This window comes from Botryllus schlosseri, chromosome 10 (assembly GCF_051294905.1).
Source record: "Botryllus schlosseri isolate E-star chromosome 10, Bs_hap1, whole genome shotgun sequence".
Lineage (NCBI taxonomy): Eukaryota > Metazoa > Chordata > Ascidiacea > Stolidobranchia > Styelidae > Botryllus > Botryllus schlosseri.
Genome location: NC_137245.1, coordinates 12236449 through 12263102, shown reverse-complemented (window position 1 = coordinate 12263102; position 26654 = coordinate 12236449). Strand labels below are relative to the sequence as shown.

The window sequence follows — 26654 nt, the reverse complement described above, 5'->3', positions numbered from 1 at the left end:
AATTCTAATCAAATTCGTGAAACGTTTCAATAATCTAATTTCGATTCTAAAATTCCACAGGAGAGCTGTATCATGTGAAACAAGCCAAGAACTCTGATTTGATATAAAATGCACTTGAATTTTGGTTGCATTTTATTTTAAACTTTAATTAATATATTTCCAAGTTTTTGCTAATTCAGTAATATTGATTAAGACACAATTTTTCACAGTAATTTAACTTCTGAGAAGTAGGGGCACTTTTTGTCCCTAAAATCGGTTGATTTAAAAGTAAATTTCACTCATACATGTACATTGTACAGTGTACATTGTACACATTACTCGCGTTGCCACAGCCTATACTGTGTTTGTGTTATGTAGTAATGTATCGAGTGTCATACTTCAATTCACTTGAAACAAAAATAGCGATACCCATGCCCTTGTCTGATCTCTCATTCATAGGTTAATAATTGTGTCATCAAGTAGGCTGTAATCACTAAAAATAAGGGAAATGCATTCTTCCGACATAGTGTACCTGTACTTCTTGAACTTGTTTTCTCGTTGTAACTTTGTAGACTGGATTGACTTCCGCTGTAATCGTTATCGTCGCGTCTAGGCCTTGAGTTGTCTTGTCCGATTTCGGAAAGCGAACCCAGCGAACCTTTGAACTGAAAATAGGCGTAAAGGAGTTGCTTAAAACGTCGGGTAAATGGAACGGACTGCAATCCAATTAAAACTGGATACCATGCGCTTGTCAAGTTGTACCAAGTGGTCAGTGCGGCCTCGCAAGTAGCAGCAGAAGTAACGACTTCATTTCTACTCAATTACAAGTGGAAGTAGCGATTCCCAAGACAAGTCAACACTACTTGAATGGAGAACATGAAAAGTCTGTAATGTAACTGAATAAGCAGTTTCAAAATGTAGATTTGTTTGGAGGGCAGTAAAACTTTAGCATATCATCATATCAGCTAGTTTCGAAATCGCGAGAACATCTTCACGATTACGACACGGTGGCTCCTGACACTACAAAGAAGTGCAGTCTTTGAATATATCTTCCTTTATCGTCTTATTTCACGCCATTTCAATGACTATTTCTGACGCAAAGCGAAGTGATGCTAACTTTTGCCAAAACAATTTTCTAGTTTTACTTGAAAAATCTGTTTAAGTACTAATGAAAGAGGTCAAAAATATAGCCTCTCGAGCAGGGTTGTTATGAATGAGTCATACTCGACTCAAGAACGGCCAAGACAAACTTCGAAGAATAGCAAAGTCACCACATTATTGGTATTTCGTCTATCAGTCCTCATACTTGGAAAATAGGAACAGAAACTGTTAAGTAGGGCTGGGCAAAATCGAGTACCTGAGTGATTCGATTCTGAATCACGTAAAATGCTTCGAGTCGAGTCGAGTAATCGAGTATCACTCATTATGTCGTCATAGCAGAATATTATTTGTCAAAGTTTAGATACGTACCTTTTAAGCGACCACGAATAATATAATGCTTGTTATATTCATTAAGGATACTTTGTTATTTTTTTCGACCATACCGATTTCATTGCACTTGGTGACAATATTGTGTGATGATCATGACTTCGGAAATGTGCTATTTCCAGTTACGTTCGTAGCTTTGTACTTCATGTTTCGCATGCTACGATACGGCCAATCAAGGTTTCAAGGCTTCAACAGTGAAATTAGAATAAACTCGTTGATCGTTGATAAACTCCTCGTTGATAAATCAACTTTCAGTGGTGAGGAGCGTATAATTTCAGTACTCGAAAAAATAGTCTTTTACTACTCGACTCGAATCATTAAAATTAATACTCGATTCAGATTCGAGTACTCGAATCATTGTGCCCAGCCCTACTGTTAAGGCCGAGAAAAATTACAATATTATGAGTGCGATCCATTCTATATCACTCGAGCAGAGTTGAAAGAAGTGGGTTGAACCGGATTGAACTCAAAACTGAACAGTAAACACAATGACTTGGACTCGAGTCACAACAATATGACTCGGACTCGACCCTGTATTCACTGACCCGGACTTGACTCAGTGGTGAATTTAAAATGACTCGAATCAAGTCAAAACTATAAAAGTAAGATTGACTTGTGACTCGGAACCTGGTGACTCGGTTACAACCCTGCTTGAGTACTGCAAAATACACTATTACTTCGTTGCTAACCACCCCTGTTTTACAATCTAATAACAAACCTTTTCGGGAGTATAGTAGGAGAGGTTGGTCTGGACCGTTTCGTTGAAGTCTTTCGCGAGATTGGTGGCGAGCTTTTTCGCTTTGCTCGCTACGCCGAACGTGGTCGCCTTCAACAAGCTGTTCAGCTTCGACCCCGAGCTGATGACGCTTTCGGATAGCGTGGAGCCGGGCGCGAAAGAAAACGACCTGAGATTGAAGTGACGGAAAATTTGCAATTACAAATCTAAAACATGCAAATTGATCGAGCATATTTTTTGCTTTTGCAGATTTGTGTGATCCAATATATGACACTTGTCAGGTAGTGTGGTACGCTACAACGCCACAGTATGATGCATTACGAATGTCACGAATATAATGCTATGTTTAGTATACAAGATGATTTCAAAATGATTACCAAATTGAACGGCACATATTTCATGGAAATTGATTCGTCTCTTTAGAATTTAAGGCAGTTACCATTTGTGGTTAGTAGAAATTTTGTACAGTGCGGACTCGAATATAGCTTTCATCATATGGCATATGGCACCGAGTTATCGAAGTAATATTGCCCGAATCAATGGCTAATAACTAACATTGAGATACCGGTATATGGTTAGTAAATTGCAGGGTACCCGCCATCATAATTCACAAATCACCAAGGGCAAACGCAGTGGGTAATCAAAAGGAATTGATATATAATTAACAATTCTGATTTAAACATTGCAAGGCCGAATCATTCAATTCATTTCAATTACAATCATTCTGAATCCGTTCAATACCTTGTCAAATACCCGGGTCGCTTCTTGGCGGAATTCGAAGGTGTGCTGGTCAGACTGTCCGGTTGATTTAATTTTCGTTCCTCCTGTAAGTTAAAATGAGACTCCTGATAATAAAGCAACAGGAAAACGTCAAAAGAGGTCTACATGGGCCCATTCATACAATAATATACCCCTAAATCAAACACTTCCAGTCAATTTACAAGCACAAATTGACGGTCGCCAAAGCTTTACAATTGAGCAATTCACACACAAGTTTTAACTCAGCATTCGAGACTCATACTCTATTTATAAAGATATGGTTGGGAAATATGTGGTGGAAATTTTTTGGAACAAGACACACAGAAAAATGAGATTCATAACTACAGACAGTGGTACGAGTAGGGTAACAAAATACAAATATTCCATAATCAGAATCGATTAGGCAACATATATGGGCATGGGGTAAAAAGCAAAGGCCGCGAATCTGCTTGAAAGACAGAAACAATCGATACCAACCTTGTAGGGAGACATATCGTCGAGGGAGATGCATTTTTCCACGGAAATCCCGCTGCCGACCTTATATGAAACAGATTCTTCTTTCATAATTGGCTCTTTCTTTTTGACTTCTGAATAGAACGAGAAATGAGATTTTACAATTCTGAAACCCATTAGGACACGGGGATGATTTTCAACTGCAAGTTCGAATTACGCTACGTTTCAAGCGGTTCGAATAGGCCTTCGAACAGTCTTTCACAGCTCTCATAGTTTAATCTATTTTGTCATGGGCGGTAAGGCAGAAATTTGACTGGTTTCACCGCTCCTTTCGGCATTTGACAAACGCATACGCGGTATCGAGCATTCCTTCTGGAAATACCGGTATAACGCAGTTTTCGACTAGATTCCACAAGCTAACAGTAGATAAATATTGTACATAGATTTTATTAGATTTAAATAGTTGGCTGCAACTGCATTTAGATCGATGACTTTTGATTGGAGGAAGCTTGATACATTCGAATAGATATAAAAATAGAAAGTCAAAAATATGTAATGTTATCATTGAAAAAATATCAAACAGTGCCCTATTCGACCGAAGAGTATTAGTCACTTTCCGAAATAATCAAAGCCTGGAACGTAGGCCTATACCAGAAATGAAAAGGATTTGGATTCAGAAACAAGTATTTGAAATTAGTACAGGACTCAGATCGATGACTTTTGCTATCTGGGCTCGGATTCGAATTGAGAACTTGAGATAATTAAAAATTTTCATATATTACTGATAGAACGATACAGTCTTCAGATGTGACGATATTGACTAACACTTTCATTCAGCATACGTAAAAGACACATTCTTGCCTTGTATCAATCATCAACTTGAACTGAACCATATCCACTTACCGTTGGCAGGAACGAGCTCCTGCACGTTGACTTCAGGGTGTGCCGGCGGCGATAACGGGTCAAGAGCCAAGTGCGTGATGTCCTTGCGTTCGATCACCAGCTTTACGAGAGATTTCTTGGACTCACGGCGCGCGTTTTGAGACCTTTTCGAGGTCGCGTCTCCGCCTCCGTTTTCATCTGGGATATTCAAAAAAATGGTATAGCTTATCAACACGGCCGACGCAAAGAGTACACGAAACAGCGAGATGGTGGCTACAGCCACAGCATCCCGGTGATATAGCGAGTCTGTTTTGGCTTAGGGTTAGGATCAGGGATAGGGTCCGGTTATATTGCACTAGGGATGAGCTTAGGGTTCCATTAAGGCTCAGGTTAGCAAGTATCGGAGATAGGTGAAAGTTTAGGGTTAATCTAACACTTTCTACTTTGAAGTCCTATCCGTTATGACGGTCGCTATTACGACACTTATTATTATGATACTTGCTGTTTACAACGTGGGCCACCAAGATTTGTGTTGACTTCCAACTAGACCAGGCAAAAGTGATGGCCATCTATTTTAGTCATCAATATTTCAAATTGGGTTTTTAACAAGGCTTTTATACCAGCCTTATTTACAAGATTTGCGTCGACTCCCAACCAGACCAGGAGGAAGTGGTAGCCATCAATTTTAGTCATCAGCTTTCCAAATTTTCCAGACAAGTTTTTAATGGGGCGACGGAGTTGTTTGTTACTTTGGTGGGCCACGAACATTGACAAGACGGAACCACAGCCACAGAACAGATGAGGAGGTCACAGATTCTAATTGCGATCGTGCCAGTCTTTTGCTACTATCCCGCTCACCTTTACCGTCGTTTGCAACTAGCGCCCTTACGATGCTGTTGCTATGACTTCTCGGCATTTTCGGAGCATCGTCTTCAACCGGCACATTCTCAACGCCGCTAATCTCCGACACATCGCTAACTGTGTCCGGGTTAGACTCGGCAGCCCCGTCTTCTGAATTTTTCGCGGCAGAGTTCACATGTGGGCCGTCACCTTGCCCGATAAGTTCTAGTAAAAGGTAACAAGGTATAGATTACATCGTTCACATCTTTTATCGTTAAAATTAGACAGTCCGTGATTTGGAACTTTGTTTGTCTTAATGATAAGTACATTCATGTCGAAATGAATCTGAATATTTTCAGCTGACACTCGTCAGGGGTAATCTTCAGCAACTAGTAGAGAATTGGAAAGAGGATTGTATATCGACAATCGTATCACCAAATATGAGGTCACAGGTATGACATTTCGCGCGATCTTCAGAGATCTCTTCACCTAAATTATTCGAAATTTTACGCAGGTGACATCATATTTTGTGATACGATTGTTGATATGCAACGTACTTTCCAATTCTCTACTAGTTGCTGACGATTACCCCTGACTGTTGTCGGCCGAAAATATTCGGGTTCATTTCAATATGACTGCACTACTCAATTGTATATTGAAGTTCTGTGCCTCCAAGAAGCTCTTCAAATACTATTATACAAGCTAAAACGGAACATCGATATCTTCAAAACTACAAATTACCAGGCTGTGGAAGCGCCTCGGACAGCGGCGTCGCCAGATCTTTGTACTCTTCAAATTGATCGCTGGACTTGGTATCGACAACGTTCCTCTGCGGTTGCTCCAAGCTTTTCATACTGGACGAGTCGCTACGCAGGTCGGACTGCTCCGAAACCGATCCGTTCTTCTTCCGTACCAATCGTCGCAATATCACAGTGGCGTAAAACACATTTTTCAGTTTCCGCCAGAGCATGTACCTAGGAATGACGCGTCGTTTTAATGGCACGACTGACCCTCGAACATCTGAACCAGGACGTGACCGGTTTGAATAAAAAAAAGTATTGGGATATACATCATGTCATTAGATTCGCAAACTGGCCTCGAGTAAGTTGGGGAAATATGCTGACTGGCCGAAAGTAGCTCTGGGTGCAGGTGCTCAGCTTTTTTCCTTTTTCTTGGTAATCAGCTACCAAATTTTGAGGTACCGGGAGGTCATGAAACATTTTCAAATATGAAATTTGGTAGCGACCATTAACATAGATGGGAATCATCAAGTTATTTCATTATTATATTATTTATTATTTTATTAACCCTACTCCCGCGGTCGGCCTCCAGGCCAAATTTTAATGCATCAACCAAAAAGTTCATAAAACGCGAACAACGGGACTTGAACCGACGCCCAATATATCGCCGTGATCAGGAAATAGCAGCCTAACCAACTGAGCTACTCGGAAGGCTCAGGCGAGAGAGGTGACGATGATATTGAAACCAGTGTACGCGATTACTTAAAAGGGAAAGAGAAATTTGTTTTTCGTTTTCACGTGACGTGATACATAATCCTTCCCATGGTGAATGACCACGTGGTTGTCTTACATATCAATTTCAGCATTCAAACAAGACATTACTGAGCTTGAAATCTTTACGCAGCCTTGCGCACCGCGACTGGGAAGTATTCGTTATAAGCGTTACTCACGGCCGCCGCTGATTACGCCATCGCGATAGAGGCAACGCACGTTGTAATTCGTGTTTATTTGGCTTTGCCTGGTCCAGTTGTATAAGTCCAAATCCATGTTACTGATCTTATAGATACTATTGATCGTACATAACTAACAAAACCTTCAATTTGCAACTGCACAAGGCCATCGGAAGTATATATAATGCCTTGTTTGACACTTCTCATAGGCGCGCGATTTCTCATGTTGCTTCATTTCATATCAACTTGAAACGTGTTCTACACATCGAATGTCCGATACAGGTTCGTCAGTATATGAGCATATGATCACCATCTATTCATTGAAGTCTACAGTAACTTCGTATAACATATAAAACGTATAACATATAAAACGGATGATTCAACTGTCTGTATGATGTTGTTATTACAGGCGCGAGTACCATACACTCGCGCCAACTTACACACCCATGTCTGCAGTGTTTAGCACTGGCGTCGTGTAACTTATATAAGACCAACCTTCGTGATACTGATCTTGTTGAAGTGTTATGGACTGCATCTAACTATGTGTGTGACATTCAACTGTATAAGACAATCGTAAGTGAATGTATATGGCCTTATGCGGTAATGCTCATACGTGCGCGGCATTTTTCACGTGACAGAATATTGCTTCATTTCACACCAATTTGAAGCGTGTTCTATCCAACTAATTCCCGATATTATGGTTGCAATGAACTCTTGCGATCAACAACTACTCTAAAACGACAACTGTGTCTGCTTACGACGTGTATAACGGAAGATATAAGAAATTATAAGATTAGCGTTCATTCAGGCGAACTGAGCTACACATTGTATTTTGCGGGAAACGTTTTTCTGTATTCAATCTGCATTTTGAACAGGTTATGCCATAAGGCAATGGGTTATATATAGCTGGTCGTATGCCTATCGACATTCGCTATTTATAGACGATCATTGTAACCGTTTATGAACCCTACAACGCAAGATGTCGTTAATTGATTGAAGCGTGTTTGTGAAAAACTGTGCATGGATCCTCTAGGATCCACCCGCGGCGAAAGGGTTAAGTCAACAATTGAGACTTGACAACGGCTAGACGGCAACCCCGACTGTCATCAACAATTCCAAGTAATAAGTAAACTCACCCGTCTCTATCACTGGAAGGCCACGCGCACTCCAACAACGCCTTGTTGTAAAGACCGTACGTTACCGCGCTGAACTGCGTGCCCGAGTCTCTTAAAAACTGAAACACCTTCATCGCCAGCACCGGCTTGTTGTGCAGACAGCACAAGTGCATGAGGATGCGGTACGAGGTTTCGTCCGGCAGCGGGATGCATTTCATTCGTTCGAGAAGTTTCAAAATGTCAAGACCGTACCGCAGGATGGACGCCTTCGAGTGGTACCGCCGGGAATAGTCGAGCAGGCATCCGAACCAGACGCTGAACGAATGCGAGAACAGCAGCCGCGCCCACATCTTGGAGTTTTTACAGCTCGTTTTGGCTTGCTGAGAAGGGAAAGATTTCCGGTAAGTGGTGGTGGCATCAGGGCCGAGAAGCAACCATGCCTGCATAGATGGTTAAGTAGTCAACATTAGAGAGATTTTTTTCGACCGAAAAAATGGAAGATTTTGACCTAAAAAGTCAAAATTTTGACATTTTTTGACCTTGAAAAACGTAATTCTGACCAAATTTTGACCTCATGTTTGTAAATTAGGTGTTTTCCGACATAATGTCAGATTTATACCACTTATCTTCATTTCTGGTTGGAACTGTCTGTCCTTACGAAGTATTTTGGCCTGAAAAAACTTTTGACTTGAAAACTGACAATTTTTACATGAAAAAAATTTATTTTAACGAAATCTGGACCCATGAATAATTCCAGTAGTTACATCACGCCTTATGGTAGAAATAATTAAAATTTGTTGTAGTACAACGAAAGATACTTTGCTACATTCTCGGGTAGAAAGTGACTGTCCTTATTAATTAGCTTGCCAAGAATAGAGAAAGAGCGTTCAACAGCAGCAGATGTTAGCTGACAACACTGAATTTGTGCGTACACTGCTGGTGACACACCGTGTTGCTTCATTCTGACAATTTTTTGACCTAACGCTACAATTTTGACAAAATTTTGACTTCTTTTGGCATGACAAAATAATCGCCCTAATTATCACATTTTTTTTATTTCAGTGATTACCCCAGGTACAAATGAGTCCACAAAAGATATATTCACATGCAATGGACAGGACAGGACAGTTCCTACAAATACCTTCACCGACGTCTTTAATTCCTGCTTAGTTCGCTTGCCTACGACAAATTCCTGAGACGCCCGTTTCTTTGGCAGGTTACTCCACGGCGTACCGTTCTCATTGTTAACGGAGTCGCCGTCAGTCAGGGAAAAGAGTTCTTGACGAAGTTGCGGGAAAGTAGTGTATGAGTAACCTTCGCTGTTAGGTGAGCCTTTATCGTCTGGCGGCAAAATCATGATTGTTCTTTCACTGACGAAATAAAGACACAAATTAGCATGCAAAGAACGCATTAGCTATCTCGTCGTGTGTATGCCGGAGGTGATACCTAGTCAGGAATTGACTGTCAACGGTACAATTACGCTAACGCCTGCACCTAATGAACAACCCAGCACAGTACCTGGGAAGTGTATCGTCGCTGTCGATGAGCCTGACGTTGTGGATATATTCACCGCCCAGCCGGTCGATACACTCGTCGAAAAACACCAGGCTGGCCGCTTTCCCCGTGCTTTCGCCCACAGAGCTGCCGGAAAACGACGCAAACGACCTGCCCTCGATGAACGCGGCGAAGAGCTGCGTGCCCATCATCATTTGGAAGAAGCGCTGAGACGACTTGTCTTGCCTGTGACTGAAGCCTGCACAGAACAAAGTGCTGTACTGTCAAACTTGATATCAAATTTGTGCAGAAATCGTCACACATCAAACTTCTCGTTATATCTTTGATATAATACGACCACTCGATTGCCTGTTGTCGCAACAAGAAATTATTTATCCCACGAGTGATGCAAGTTTCAACGTGACAGCAAAGGTAGTGTTGCAATGTCAACTAGTTGCGTAATCCACGCAAAGATGTCATGCCATCCTGGCAGGGTTGTAATGACTCAAGTCATGACTCAACTTGAGTCCAACTCGGGTCACGATTTTCTGATGACTTGACTTGACTCAAGAGTCATTTTTTCAAAATATGGAAATGACTCGACTCGAGTAAAACTGTGTATTGACTCGACTTGGACCTGAGTCATTGCGCATGAGTCGAACCAAGTCATACGACTCGAGACTCAAGACGGCTAAGACCGACATTTAAGTGTAATTTCGAGGTATAGTATAGTAACCACACTATCGGGGTTTCGTCTAATGGTACTGGTCAGTGGCGTAGACAGGGGGGGATAATCGGTGTCCGATACCCCCCGTTTCGAAGCTCGAAATACCCCCCCGTCTTACATATATTTCCATTGATCTAATATTGCTTGTTCTAATTCGATAATCCCCTAATTGCCGCGCGGCATCATCACGCCATCGGTCAATCAGACAATGCAGTGCGGTGATGCCTTTTTCTCATATTGTTCTCTCGTCTACGGAAGCCCGAAAAACGCATCTCACATGGCTCTCCCATCTCATCTGAACGATATTATCCAGTTACAGAACCAGAAGTCACAGTAACAATAACACTCGCATTTAAATTTCGATACCGCGCCAGTTGGTTTTCGTGTTTGACAGTCTATTGTCAACAAACGTTTAGAACATGCGCGCTAGGCTTGTATCATTAGAGATAGCAGATCCCTACAGTACCAAAACAGATCGTACTAATCAAATGTTCTGTATGGAATCTATTATGTATTGATCCAATTTGCGATCATTTAGTTCGGTTTCCAGATCTCCAGCCGTTTCGTGTCTCAGGCCACTGGCGCATCTGCTGACTGTCCTGTTATAACGCGCTTGGCCAGTAGTAAAACATTGGAGGCTAGGAAAATTAGGCCGCTCTGTGACTCGCGGCGCGTGATAGTGCTACTCGATGTGCTATTGTAATGACCAGAAGTTATAGTATTGGCCTCGACAATTCGCAATTGTCACTTCTACACCGCAAACGCGTTTAGGAATGCATTTTGATCGCGACTTGGACTCGAGTCGCAATAACATGACTCGGACTCAACCCTCTGCTCGCTGACTCAGACTCTGACTTGACTCGGTGGTGAATTGAAATTGACTCGAGTCAGAACTATAAAAGTGAGATTGACTGGTGACTAAGGCCCTTGTGACTTGGTTACAACGCTGCATCCTGGTCCTGATAATGGGAAAGATGTACAGACGACAAGGCAGGGCATTATAAAAAGAATGGAGCGAATTATCATTTTTGTTGACATAAGTGATAAACCTGTGCTAGGCGGCTGTCGGGAGTGGATAATAATAATACTACGCTGGATAACAGCCCTACAGACTCACCCTGCATGTCAAAAAGCGAACCGGGATCCGTGGTGCCAATGCTCGGCGCCGCAGTCAAAGGAAGCAAATGGTCCCGGTACCCGTTCATCATGACGGCCATGAACTTCAAGATGGTCTCCTGAAAGATTGACCAAATAGGTTTTGAGAGAGCAGCTGCAAAATGATTCAATTCAACAAGCCTAGCCTTACGCACCATTACATGACCGCGTACTAAACCAGAATGCAGGTATCAAAGTACAAGAAGATCGTTTGCAGCTGTCTTGAAAAGAGGCACCCGTAAAGTCTTCGAGTTAATAAATATTATTATACAATGGATATTGTATTGAAAGCTATATCTTCAAAATAACCGAGATAACAGGCACTTGTGATGGCGTGTCTTGCAATTTCAAAAGTAGCTCATCAACACTACTTAGTACTTACCCAGCATTACCTACATGCATTTTTTATCGTGCACAAAAGTATTTTGGCATGCCCTGTAATTAGCTACTTAAACCTGTACTTGAATACAGATTCGTAGCATCACTTTTACTTCTACCCGAGTAGCAATGCTGCCTACTCTGCCCCACACAACGCCAGTCTACGGACCGCCACTTAAAACCAGTACCTGGATCGTGATCTCGATTTGCTGATGTCTCTGCGTCTGTGTTATGCTCGGATTCAGGAACTCGCCTTCCTCCTCTTTGACGCGCAGGTTCTTCTGTTTGATCTCGACAAAGAGGCTCTGCAGGATGCTCCGCGCGTGCTTGGCCGGCTTTTTCGGCAGCATTTTCCAAGTGATCTTCTTGTCGCCGACTCTGTGACGCATCGCAAAACGCTATTAGAGAAAAACTGGTATACCATCGGCAGATTCAGAGCTGGTCTATATCCCGGTCCTCAAACGCCGGACCATGTCGGGTTTTGTACCAGTCCGCAGAATATATAACAATTTTAAAACTCAATTACAAAGTGCAGTAAGTTAAGTTTGTCCATTATTTGGAGAAATAAAACATCGAATTTTTAATTGATTTAGAAATATAGAACGTTCATGGCCTGTTTTAGGATTGGCACACGTCGCGATGCTGCAAGTGCTGTACCAGATTGTTTTAAATTTCCTTACAACTCGTTCACGACCAGTTACATGTGAAAGTTAACAGGACTGCCAAGACAAAATTTGTTAAATTTGGACAGTACAATTCCCGCCATTTTGCGGCATAATATAGGATAGCCAACTGCTAAGTCGCAGTGATTTCAAGACACCTAACGATCAAGCAAGTGGTTTTCAACTGGTCTTTTCCTTGCAGACACTTCAATAAAATCAAGTGTATGACAGGTGAAATATTAAATGGATCATTCAAATGAAGTTGCCGGCATTAGCATTGAGTCGCATTTGCAGTATATCCATTTTGAGTGAGGTTTGATTTTAAAAGGTTAGCCAGTCAGAAAAACTTGTTTAGAAAATTTACCATTCTCCAAGCTAAATCTGATTGAGAACCAGTGTTGTATATCATTATTAAACATTGCGATGGGACACTCTGATAAAAACCTTGTAGCCTACGCCAACCTCAAGTAATTAGGAATCGGAATTATACTCACTGTGTCACTGTATTCGTGTCTAGGTTGACGCACACGACGTCCGGCGGAGGATCGCAGAGGTCAAAATAACGCGAATCCAGTCCGACTATGAATGGAGTGGGGGCTTCGAGAACGTACGCCATTTCTAATGGACACAGCGGCACGTACGTGCATTGCCACTTGAAAGGGAATAGCAGCTGAAAAAATGAATAGTGTCGGCGGATAGATATGACAATATCGTCGAGATCACGACTTTGCTTTCTCAGTTAAGATTCGGACTATTCACCGATTAAGAAAAAATAACCATGGAATGACCTTGCTTAAAATATTAAACTAAGGCATTAAAGTACAGAGGTGGACAGTGAAATACTTCTACTACAGGTTTGCATACTTTAACTACCTTAACCGAACAGTTGTAATTCTGGACTACTACCACTTCTACTTGAAAAACTACTCATTACTTACTTTTCCCACTTTGGATGTTGAAAGTAGAAAGGAGTTAGAGACAAGTATTTATCAGTATTCTGAGAAAACCTGTCACACAGACCGTGTAAAATAGCCCCTGCATCACGATATATTTGAACATCGCGAATGTTTGCAGTGTCAGCAGTCGTTTTTTGAAGACAAATCTTGCAATTTGAAAATATACCCACCTCAGACTAACAGCTGAAGTATGCGAGCCCTTCATTGAATATACTTTTCAACAGTACTTCTATTTTTGACCTGTTCTTAAAGTTATTTTGACGCGTCTAGCCAATCACTATTTCTACTTGTAATTGAAATTTACGGTGTTACTGCTCCTCCTCTCGACAGCACAGTTCACTACTTTGATAAGCTCCGTCGAAATACCACATATCATACCCGTTCCACTGTAAATCAGCTGCAAACGCCATCTAAGCTGTATTACTGACGAAAAGAACCATGAAGACTCACCGAAATGAGAGCTTCCGCCACTCTCGTAATTTCAAAACGTCGCAGCGAATGGATGAGTATCTTATATTCGAGCAGCGCAAGCGTGATGACTGTCAGGGTGTTGTCGGCTCCGAAATCATCCAATAGAGAGAGGAAAGAAGCACCGCTGCAAAAGCAAACAAGCGTCACACCGTAATGGCACAAGAAACAGACGGGCAGTGATACTGTTTTCGGGCATATCATCAGAACTTAGATGCAGTGAAATGTGGAGATTGGCTTGCAAATTACAAAAAAGACACAAACCTTAATGGAATCGGAGTGATTTGCGGTCGCGTAAGTACCGTAGCATGCATTGGAGACATCTGTAACAAGGGAAACATGGAAATTTTATGCGACTCGTCGTATTAGGAGGATTTCAGCTTGAAAAGCCACAGTCTAATTGTGCTGAGCACAAGTATGCCTACTCAATTCCACAGCATCCGAAACATGATGCGACTCGTCATGTTATAGACAAGCTATGCATGGAACTTTTCCAACAGCCTCAAAATTACCACTCGAGGGTTGATTTTCCATGTATTTCAATTTTCCGAATCATTCGCAAAAGGTATTTTACCAATTATAACAATACTAAGAGCCTGCATTCTTGAAATTTCACTAGCTACGTCAAGAAGTGTCATTTTCAGGTTATAAGATGTTGTAATCACACTATATATAATAAAATGTTGAGTCATTATGTGTTTTTCAAATATTTCACTGCATTACAAATGCACCGAAACAAGTCAAGTGATTTTTGTTAAGCATACCATTTCTTAGAGTTTGCTTAGTGAATTAACTGCATGGAACATCATCGGTGCGATTCTCAAATACTCAGTTGGCATAGAAAATATCTGATTCCAATTCGAAGATATAATATTCGGCTCAAAATCAAATCAGTCCACTACCTAATTTCGCAGTACCGTACTCATAAAATCACAACACTAGTTACAATATCCAGACATCTAACAATACCTGATATTGCACTCTTGGTCTTTCGGGTGATGGAAATGGAACACGGTGAATGAAATGTGCTATGTGTCTGAAAGTAATTCACAACCTCAGTTTAGCAAAGAAATTTCCATATGACCACACAGTAGGGAAGTCCTGTGTTGTAGTAAAGCACGAATGGAATTAAAGTCATGTTATCCAGGGTAGACTGATTTTGGAACAGGACGACAACAAAGTTGAAAACTATTCACCACACACCTGATTAAGCCGACCAGCAGACCTACTATTCTAATAGTGACGTGGCCCTGCTTTTAGTAAGGCCAACACTCATCCATCACCTACGTCACACATTAGTGTTGGGATGACGTACCTTGACTTAAGTCAGTGCCTTAAAACAACTGGGCATGCCCATAACTCTGATCACAATGGCCTTGACTGACATTATAATATCATTACAATCATACTTGGAAGATATTCCGTCAAGTGTATCAGACCTAGGGTTGGTCTATTCTCAACAATTTTAACAAAATTTGCTATCATTAAAACCACACGAAATATATTCAGTCAGCTGCATAAGAACTGAATTCGGTCTTTTCTTGGCAATTTCGACGAAACTTGCTAACAAGCTTCTCCCGTACCCTCATTAAACGTCTGTTACGTTGAATTACACTCCAATACCATTTCGAATGAAGCATACCATGCGAGTGACATTCCCACAAGTTTACATAAATGGTACCGACTTTGAGTCAAAAAGTCTTCGACTCATAACGTGATGTTTTAGTAGTTTAGAAAAGGCAGGGCACCAAGTTTTACTAGCTTGACACATATTAAAATAGAAAAACATTAACTGAAAATATCGGGTGACTTGGAATTGACTCTGAATCGAAAAAATCACGACTCAATTCAAGTCATTTTCAGAATGTACGTGAAACGACTTGACTCAAAATTTGCATCAGCTCAAAACGACCTGTGATACAAAAGCTTGTGACTGGTTCCAAACACTGCATCATTCTTTCCTTAGCCCTTGTGTACAGTGTAGGTATGATACATTGCTAATTACGATACTCTATAAATTATCATACTACTTCTATTATCATTTGATGCTAAAATCCCTATTTTGCAAAACAAGAATGCTGGTACCCAAAGAAAACTGTACAATGTCACAACACGCACCTTTCAATAGGCACCACGTGTTTGATCGGCGACACCGTGAGCCTGTAAATAAAAATGAGAAAATCCCGGAATACGTCGAACAGCGGCCACTGCGACAGCAGGCAGATGGCTTTCACGGTGTGTAGAGACTTGTCCCCCACGGATCGCTTGCCGTCAGCCCGCAAAAGGCCGAGCGTGTACTTGTGCTCCTCGGGCAGCAAGCTCTCGGGATATGGCTCGTAGAACGATACGACGGCACCGTAAACCTGCAAAAACGATCGTGTTTATAAAGCTTTGAACCAGTGGTGCGTTAACATTCTCGGCTCAATATAACGTCTTTATTACCGCCACACGTAGAAGTCAATAGTCAATACTGTAACAAGGTAAATCTACTTTTGAAGGTGCTTGAATAGTGTTTATTTACATGTAATGCTTACCCAAGTAGTTTTTTATATACCACTTGTACTTCAATAGTTTCAATATCAAAATATAAATATGACTGTGTTTACAAAGCATAGAAACCGTGCTTAAATTATTCCAACTCACTATCGCTAATTTAGCTTAAAATGTCTTAACATGTCGGCTCTAGGCATCCAGCCCTTCGAATCACCCCCGAAGGGTAAAATATACCACTTCAAGAACCCATGCCTTATATGTAACAAAAATGCTTATTGTCATCAGTGCGGTACATGATTTTGATAGATTCCATCTGCAGATCAATAGTCATTTACTGAGCATCGTAGACCACGCAGCCGTTATCCAAAGGTGGTCAAAGCAAAGCAATCGTTCATTTAACATTCAAGCATGAGTGGAAGCCACAAATGAATGCAGTAAATGTCTGACCAAGTTGACACCGGTTGACCGTTTGCAACCCAATGTCATATTAATAACAAATTCGGTCAAGCTATACTATCGTGCTCGTGCCAATATATTTAAACTCATGTATGTGTTTAATACCAGACAGTATTTGTTCATTGGAGAAATTCAAATGTAATAAAAATGCTGGACAAGACTGGCCTTGCTCCCATTCAAACCTGGACAAGTACACAAATACACACTAACTACCATCGTTTAGTATTCTCAAACTATCATCCTATTAAATACATTCTACGATACCAGCTATCTATCGTCCACATGTCTACCATCTACGAATTGGCCCTTAGAGGACACACCTTTCACTTACAGAGTAGCAAAACGTCTCAAAGGTATGTTGCATAATTCTGAATCAAAAGTGAAAACCTATGGATGGAAACATGGAATGAGGACAGAAGGTTTCACAGTCTGTAATACTACACAGTTGCACATCAGAACCAGGACAGTCTTGTGACTACCTACCTGGAAATTTATTAATACCATACAATTACCAGTAATGCATGGGAAAGTACCTAAAAATATTTATTTTGTGTTATGTAGTAGGCCTATTAAAGATTTGCCTTTCCAGCACAAAGTAACATAACCTATTGGTGCCAACTTTATCTCTATGTCGACACTTTATTTCCAAACTGAGTCACCATACTTTGCATTACAACTCCGGTTGAGTCAACAAATAGATTGGAAACCAAAGTCACTTGCTAGTCTTAGGTAAATTATGGCATTGTGTTTTGAAGTTAATTTCCTACTACTGTGCTTTACCGCAAGATGATGTCGTAAGCAGAGCCAGACCAATATCTGCCTTTATAGAAATGTTGATTTCAGCCACCTCCTGACAAAAAGTTTGCAGTAACCAGTGCTCAAGAGTACTCGAAGAACGTAGATTAATTTTGTTTACTGACCACCTCTGGCTGAGAGATTATAGTTTATCTCTGCATCCACCATTGCACGTTTATCATCGTTAGCTAATGAGGCATTAGTCTGTGAATTACTTTCAAGAGTCCACAACCTCAGTCACAGCAAGGCACATACACCAGTAACATGGAACTTTGTTGGGGACACCAAAAATACCACACAAAAAGATACAGCGTCCACGATTAACATGGGACAAAGCGAATTCCACTTATACTCCTTTATATCTTAAATATTTGCGTCTTACTTTATCAGATTTTTCTGTAGTCAAAACAAAGGAAGAAAACGAAGGTAAAGGATGCTTTGATTCCGGAGTCCAACACTCGATCGGACTTCCCATCGGCAGGCAAAATAACGGTACCGACGCTGGCAGCGGGAAGCTCGGTATGTCTTCAGCAGGATATCTCCCGAGCAGGTCTAAATCCCAGAGAAATCATCAGATTGTTGTGAAATTCGCAAAAGAAAAGTGATGGAGAAGTTTCGAATTAGATCATGTGATTCCCGACTCGATAAAGATCATTTGAAAAATAAGTGTATCGCGAAAACAAAGGATGCTAACATTTTCTCTTACACGCAATCTACACAATAATGTTGGAAGCAGCCCGATTGCAGCATCTAATCAATGACCTTGTGGTCTTCAAAATCGTTGTTCACTCACAATATAAACATGGAATAGTTACCAGGTATTTTTGTCGAAAATTCAATTTTTGATCTCAAATTTTCTATCACCATATTCTCTAATCCTGGGGGTTGTATTATCCTGAATTGTTAAGAACCAGATTTACTCGTATAACTAATTTAAAGGGTGATACATTCGAGTACCTTATTTTGGACTGCATGTCAATGCTTGTGAGCACACTATAATGTATGTGGTATTAAAAAATCCCTGTTGTCATGTACAAGGCACACGTCCGTCTAGTGTAGTCAGTCAGTCCACACATCATGTTCTTATCTTGGGTGTACCTGTCCCACGAATCAGCTCCCTATCACTTCACATTATCGCGAATGGGACGGAACCTTAAGCAATCAATGAAATTCCACAAAATTGACGGCTAAAGTGTTCACGGTACCTGGCTTGAAAGTGACAGAATTGACTTGTCGCATTGACTTCTTGTAGCACAAGAACACGCTGGACCCCAGCTGAAATGTAACGGAGAAAATGTAGAGCCAAATAGCATCAATTATTACATGACAATCCGTAGAGAGTAACAAAATCCATTACCAGCCTATCAAATCAATTCGTACGCCCACGATTTAATTACATCCTAATTACCAGCACACCATGTTTGGTCTGTCAGATAGCAGATGGATCTCTCCACTTACCAGATGGTGCATAGTGTACAGAGAGTGTGTTTAAAAGACCATCTTAACTAAGTCAAGAGATTATGGGCAAAAGTTATTAACAGAAGACTAGAGCAAACTTTCAGCATAGTAAATTTACAATTGACAATCCTCTCAAACGTTCCAACATGTTTTGACCCTTTCTTAACAAATTCAACCTTCTTTTAAGTGTGTTCTCAAGAATGCTCAATGTAGTAACTAGAAAATAAGACTACCATTCGCTAAATACAGATAAATACAACAATGCAAGCTAAAACGCCAGAATTCCTTGGTTAAAAATCACACTAATATATGGTATTGTTGCATGATCACAGGACTTGTGAAATGTATCATACTATCAGTAATCAAGTTTCAGGTAACATACCAACTGTGAATAATGTGGTGAAACCACAACACACACACACTTTCTAGTCCTTGTAATGCCAGTGATGGCAAGAGTTATGAACCAAATTTAATATGGGACAAGCTGGACAACACATAACAAACTTGCTAGGGCGAGTCCAGAGAAATACAAGTGATGTTTCAGGTCATGAATAAATTCTGACTGTATAATATAATTATTCAAGTGCGACCTCAGCATATTCATATTCAAATTAGTGTTTTCTTAGCTGTTCTCCTAGCCCACTTATGCTCAGCTAAAACATATCAGCCTGGACTAAATTAGAATGGAAGCCCATTTCGCGGGCCACACATTATTCAAAATAAGATATTTTGAGAAACTTACCATTCCCTTGTTTAAATTTTTATCTATCTGGCAGTATGCGTACGGCGGCACTTCATTTTTATTCGTCAGGATAACACAGATGTCAGTCACGACCAATGTGCTTTGTGGAGATGTTGAATCGGCTCTTCTGTACGTCAGATAAATCGGGAAGCTCCCCATACCTGCAATATCCCAATATCCCATTTTTACTCAAAACAAAAGTCACACCAGTGTCAAAAGTACCTACAGGCTAACCATTATATTTAGTTCTTGATTCCACACAAGTAGAGAGACTATCATTTCGGGTTCGGGTACTGAAATTATAGGACCCTTGCCAGTGAGAGAATTTTGTTAATTGATAAATTCTTTCCTTTGTGGAAGTCACAAAATTTAATTCACTTGTAGACCAGCATCCAAAACATGTAGGAGAAATCTATGCACGTTAGTGGAGAGGGGATTCTGTCAAGTACTGGTAGTGATAAATCCTCAACATTCTTGCAAACCGTAATGAAATAGGTATGGTAAAAGAATGTCAAATTATCATACTCAAAGCATATAGGTATATAATACACCGATTGGCAGAACTTTTATTAAAAAATGAAAAAATTCTAAGCCACGCATGATCACAAAACTATCTCAGCATATATCGAAAAGTGGTCGCACATCATTCCTAGCAAGGGATTGTTCTGAATTATGTTACAAAAACAAAGCAGCCTCTCCTAAAAATCACACATGGTCTCGATTTATGCTAGGAAACTGGGCTTCCCATATTAAGCCAGCAAAACATTCACAAATTTTGCGAGTCCATGAATCTATTCTATGAGGCCTTTCAACTGGGTTGCAACAAAATATCTCGAGGATAAGAAAGTTGAGCCTGGAAACATCCCTACCATAGCCTTCAAAAACGAAAAGCACACAATATCCTTTATCCATCGATCACAATAAAGGAGGTACATGCCAAGCAATTGATAGCGTGGTGAGCACATTATAGGACGAGAATGATTGTTGTTGGTATTGATGACTATTACGCAGGCAAGTTCTAGCGAAGAGGCATTTAAATCATAACTATTGATACTGGAATCTGCGTCACGTGTAAACAATATCAAGTAGAATCAGATGATATGGAAGTGATACGGCAAATGGATAATGTTCTTTAAAAGCATGTAATGCAGATTGCTATCTCTGATAAAAGGAGCTGCATTTATAAGACGTTATCTTCTAACAGGGTACGAGAAGCATCTCGATTAGGCAACAGAGATGAAGGATAAGTGAAAATGTCCTAAAACGTGAGTGAAATTATTGTTCAGTTTTAGAAGAAAATTCTACATTATAAATATAAAGGAAGAATAAGTCAAAATAAACACGGGATCAATGCTCATTATCCACCACCACATCAACTGAGACAAGCTTTGCCTTATTATATCCGATGGTGCTTTGAGCTAGGGAAGGCAGCTGAAACGTTACTTTAGCACTTAAGCTCAAGTCTAGACAAGGTGGGGTTACGTAATCCATATATCCTCCATTTATCCAAGACGATACATACATAATCCCATGAATTTTTCATTTCATTTCACCGAGGAATTCAGCGTCAGTTAGCGGATCGAACGCATCTCCAAGTCAAATCTACATAAATACCTGATTTGTTGTTGACGTTGGCGGTTCGTCCTGCGGGAGTTGAGGTGACGACGGACACCCCGCTTTTTATGTTCTCCAATCCCTCGTAATAGACCCTGATAAATGAAGGGTATATATGACAAACACAACAGTCTTTCGGATATAGGTAGACACTATTGCACAGGTATAAAACAATAGTTACACCAATAAGATGGAAAAGATGAGAGTCACCATAAATTCCACAAACACCGATATCCAGACTGGTATATATTGAATCCAACACATTTCTTATTATTTAATGTGTATGAACTTATACACTGGATTAAAATATAATTTTGTCAAACCAAAATAATTGGCCATCGTGTAGGCCTAAGAATAACCTGTACACTGTGTACAGGTACACATCATTAATTCAATGACTGAATAATTACCAGCCAGTCACCTCGAGTATGATAAAAATGAGACAAAGACAGAGTAAACGTAAATATTATTTCAGCAATAACAACATGTAAAGGCTGAGTAAGGTATGCTATTTTATGACAATGTAACACACCCAGCAAGTGTCTGTGACTACATTAATGATTACATAGTAGTACCCAGGTTGGTCTTAAATTATGTCAGCGAAAATTTTAATTTCATGATTCCCAATACTGAATAAACTCTCTCTCTCTCACTATCACCAAAACACACCCAAATGTCACAAAAGAACACAAGGGGAATTCCATACATTCCATTGCTGGACAATTTTACTTTGTTTCCCTTCAACAACAGTGGAATGAGTTTCTTTATCATGGCATCAAGACCGAAAAAGCAATACTTGGTTGGTATTTTATAAATATAACAACATTCCCAGATCTTACTACATCTATGTAAACATTATTAGCCTACATAATAATCAGCAGTTCCAAGTTGAAATTCAGAGCATTGATTAAATTCTAATTATTCTGTATTTAAGCTCATTCACGTTAATAGCAGTTGCCAGTATATATGTTTAGAAGAATGTCACAAAACCACTAATCACCAAGCATCCCAGCCCACGACATCTTGAATCAAAGTAGTGGTTTTAAAAACAGATTTTATGTCCCACACAATTTACCCTAACTTATCGATAAAATAGGTGTCTTACTATCTTACTGATATCAAGGTTGTCCAATTACGTGTTATTAAAATTTAGATGATTCGCATTTCAATTACAGGGTAAATCAAGCAATGTGTAGACCAAGGGTTCCCCACCAGGGGTCCATGGCCCCCTTATGAGGTCATGAGTTTTTTCTGTAGGGGGAGAAAAGAATTTCAAAAGTTTATCATATCCAACTCTAACAAAAGGCATAAATGCAAATCTATTAAAAATACTGGTACAGCGATCAGCTACTTTTTGATCTTGAGTATACTTTCTTTCCTCGCACGACCTAACCAGCAATTAAGACATTGCCAAAGCAAACACAAGTTCAACCATTACATTAACTGAATATGTAATAACTAGGGCGAGATTTTGCAACTTTTTTTTACAGCTTCCAAGATACTCAGAATCTATGTACAGTATGTAGTAGGCCTATGATGTGGTAAGGTGTTTGTATGAATTTTATAGTGCAACATTTTTCTATTTGCCATGCAAATTTTTACTGCAACTTTTGCCGAATATTGCACAAAATGTAAAGGAGTGATTAAAAAAACACACAATAAACTATTCCTAGTATGGTTCTTATTCTCTTTGATTTGCATAACAAAGAGCTATATGATGGATTAGCTGCATCTCAATGTCATCTATGACGCAAAGACTTGCAAGCAAAAAGTTCAACTAGCCTACCCAGCCAAGCACGACCGTGCCTGAACAATACATAAAATAGATCGCTCTATTAATTTGTTTGTTTGCAGACATAGGGGGTTTTGGATGTGGTATTTGACTTGTTTTCGGGGGAGGGGGGGTTATGTAGCCTACTTGCTGTGTACCGGACAAAAATGCAACTTTTTGGCGGTCTAGCCAGACCGTCTGTGAAATATTAAAGTATCAAATTTGACAGCTCTGCAGGAAGTGACAGCGTATTGCTGTCAGGTAGGATTCAATCCTAAAGAACATAAAGAGTATGAATGATTCTGATCGATTGAATAGCGAGGAAAGAAACGGAACAGGCATAAACCCTGCAAATTTTAAACTGTTAGGTTATACAACGGAACGTTTCAAGCATCTCATACCCTGATAACTAAAAGAATTATAAATGCAACTTTTTACTGCAACTTTCGTTAGAATCAAGTGCAACTTTCTCGCGAGTAGGCTTATTCGAAATCAGTATTCAATTCTAAGTTAAGTGTGGTAGGAGTACTAGGCCTATGCTAAATAGCTTGCGCCAATTTTGATGTTTGTTATCAAAGGAGACACTGGTTGTGAATTGGACTTCAAACACACTGTTATTCCACTACATCCAGTGCCAATGTAAAATATCGAGAACTTGATGATCTACCTACCACAGAAATACAGGTACCGTACAGAAATAACTCTGGTACTTTGAACAGTGAAAGCAATACATAAAAACACAACTCCATTCGATAGCTTGAACTTAGATCTTGTAGTCAGCAGCTCAATAGGCAATTTAATGTGATCCATCATAACAGCAAAATAAAACCTACCCAAGGTCGATAAGAGGCGGCTTGTCCCTATTGCGGCGATAACAGACGAACAGACTGTGCGCCGTGAAACTCCCATGGTTGAGGTCAGCAGGAAAGCCAGTCGGCGTTTTCTCAATACACGTGAAACCTTGTGGACATGATTCCTCGTTTGTTCTTCGATGAAAAAAGTTAAAAAATTCAGTTCCAATACCCGAATATCAGAGAACAAATGCTGCTATTCAAGCCTATACTATAACTGCTAAGCCTTTAATGCTTCGTGAACAATTTTAAGAACACAGCAAACAGTGTGTAATTAGAAAGAACTCATAAGTGGATCTTACCCACAATGACAAGTGACAACAAATATATAGATTTAAACAGATGGCAGCAGCTGTGCAATTTGTGGGGTTTACAAATGCTTCATTGGCAAACGGCAGATATTGTTGAAAGGGAGTTGACTGCAGTCACTTGTAAGAAACACTATAGTAATAGCCAAAAAGCAGGCTCATGACTATTAATTATAGAAATCATCGGTTGTGATGCGAAGTTACTACATGGATGTTAGGCATTTTGAATGACCTAATATACCAAGTGAGGAAGTAAGAGAGGAATAGAATTAATGTTGAAACCTTACTTGTCAATAACGCATATATCAACTATTGGGTCCTTTGGAGGTTGGTTCATGTTCACTGTAGCTCCAGGAAAATTAAGCTCCACATCACGGGGGTTTTGTGCCTCAGTAAGACCGGCTACGACAAAGTAGTCGGCTACTTTGGACTCTTCCTCGTCAGAATAGGCGTCCATGTGGCAGTTTTGTTAGGGAAATCAACAACTAATAAGCAATTAAACACGGTCCAACATAACTGAATGATACCATGATACAAGGATGTGAATTAAAATAATACATCTGAAATATATAGGGAGCTACATCAATAATTGTGAAATATAATGAACACGACTCACGGCATGGTACTGATATTTCCTAGCGTAGCTTACTGAAAACTGAGTCAGCCACCAGAATTCATTCAAGGTGAATGATTTACAGTATTACAAATCAACGGTAGCCGGTAGGTAGGTGGCAGCAGCAGTATCTTACTGTTCAACACTCATCCAAGGCCAAGGTGGGTGTCTGATTCCATAGATTACTCCAAGTCGCTTCGACGCCTTCCTATCTTTTCATTGTATCGCATTTTGTGGTGTATTGAACTGATAAAATTGCTAATAAACCAATGATGATGATGATGATTATTATCATGCAGTCATGGTTCAATAAGTGAACGGGAATTTCGCAGACTATTTCATGTTTAATGCATCGATATCAGAATGGATATGTGATATGTCAAGTAGGCTACTTATAAGACCAGAAAAGAAAGCAAGTGCTCAGTCTATCGCATAACTTTTACTTTTTACTGTTGATATTTATTATAGGGAGAGAGAGAGAGAGAGAGAGAGAGTCTTTATTTTCATCGAACCAAAATACATAACAAACGGCAGTGATGGTGGTACAGAAAATATGCGTGCACAGTATTCGAGGAGGGTTGGTTCGATTATGTTCACAATAAGAGCAATTCTGTTCACAATAAGAGCAGTCTCATGTTCACAATAAGAGCAGTCATGTTCACAATAAGAGCAGTCTCATGTTCACAATAAGAGCAGTCGTTGTATTATTCACAATAACATCAGTCGCAGCACCACCATATCCCCCGGACACGATGTCCGAGTGGCAACATAGTCCGAACACAACCCAGACATGATGTCCGAACATCCCCAGACACGATGTCCGAGTCTCAACGCAGTTCGAACACACTCCTGACATGATGCCCGAACACCCCCAGACACGATGTCCGAGTGTCAACGCCGTCCGAACACACCCCAGACACGATGTCCGAACGCCCCCCCCCCCCAGACACACCCCAGACATGATGTCCGAACACCCCCCAGACATCCTCATCCATACACGATGTCCGAACTCACCACGCCCCAGACATGATGTCCGAGTGTCAACGCAGTCCGATCACACCCCAGACACGATGTCCGAACCCCCCCCCCAGACACGACTTAACTTGACTCTGTGTTTCAAAATGTAAATTGACTCGTGACTCAAAGCTAATTTTTTTGAGTCAACTTCGAGTCATCAATCTATCGGTCTCGACTGGGTCGCTGTACCTGTACGCACGTACTTTACGTACGTACATCGTGTTTGGGGGTGTTCGGGCATCGTGTCAGGAGTGTGTTCGGACTGCGTTGACACTCGGACATCGTGTCTGGGGGTGTTCGGACATCATGTCTGGGTGGTGTTCGGACTATGTTGCCACTCGGACATCGTGTCCGGGGGATACGGTGGTGCTGCGACTGATATTATTGTGAATACAACGACTGCTCTTATTGTGAACATGAGACTGTTCTTATTGTGAACATGACTGCTCTTATTGTGAACATGAGACTGTTCTTATTGTGAACATGACTGCTCTTATTGTGAACACGAGACTGTTCTTATTGTGAACATGACTGCTCTTATTGTGAACATGAGACTGCTCTTATTGTGAACATAGGACTGTTCTTATTGTGAACATGACTGCTCTTATTGTGAACATGAGACTGTTCTTATTGTGAACATGACTGCTCTTATTGTGAACATGAGACTGCTCTTATTGTGAACATAGGACTGTTCTTATTGTGAACATGACTGCTCTTATTGTGAACATGAGACTGCTCTTATTGTGAACATGGC

The 26654-nt window shown here is 40.4% G+C and overlaps 1 protein-coding gene across 4 annotated transcripts in view; it reads right to left on the bottom strand.

Moving 5' to 3' along the window:
• Positions 1-25266, bottom strand: part of LOC145448209 (C-myc promoter-binding protein-like) — a 30016-nt gene extending 4750 nt beyond the window's left edge. The window contains exons 1-23 of one of the 4 annotated variants that reach the window (XM_080326565.1): positions 24558-25266; positions 23945-24097; positions 21341-21435; positions 19727-19887; positions 18732-18801; positions 17909-18078; positions 15901-16145; positions 14752-14818; positions 14047-14105; positions 13765-13909; positions 12853-13028; positions 11885-12074; positions 11281-11398; positions 9461-9695; positions 9084-9312; positions 7964-8322; positions 5879-6111; positions 5156-5362; positions 4319-4495; positions 3440-3546; positions 2945-3024; positions 2186-2372; positions 512-644 (exon numbers count right to left, since the gene is read on the bottom strand). In XM_080326565.1, the coding sequence (XP_080182691.1) occupies positions 512-644; positions 2186-2372; positions 2945-3024; positions 3440-3546; positions 4319-4495; positions 5156-5362; positions 5879-6111; positions 7964-8322; positions 9084-9312; positions 9461-9695; positions 11281-11398; positions 11885-12074; positions 12853-13028; positions 13765-13909; positions 14047-14105; positions 14752-14818; positions 15901-16145; positions 17909-18078; positions 18732-18801; positions 19727-19887; positions 21341-21435; positions 23945-24097; positions 24558-24727 (3766 nt within the window). In that variant the 5' untranslated portion in view covers positions 24728-25266. Of the gene's footprint in view, positions 1-511; positions 645-2185; positions 2373-2944; positions 3028-3439; positions 3550-4318; positions 4496-5155; positions 5363-5878; positions 6112-7963; positions 8323-9083; positions 9313-9460; positions 9696-11280; positions 11399-11884; positions 12075-12852; positions 13029-13764; positions 13910-14046; positions 14106-14751; positions 14819-15900; positions 16146-17908; positions 18079-18731; positions 18802-19726; positions 19888-21340; positions 21436-23944; positions 24098-24557 lie in introns of all 4 variants that reach the window. The other 3 variants (XM_080326564.1, XM_080326563.1, XM_080326562.1) reach the window with 3 other exon arrangements.
• Positions 25267-26654: the final 1388 nt, after the last annotated feature.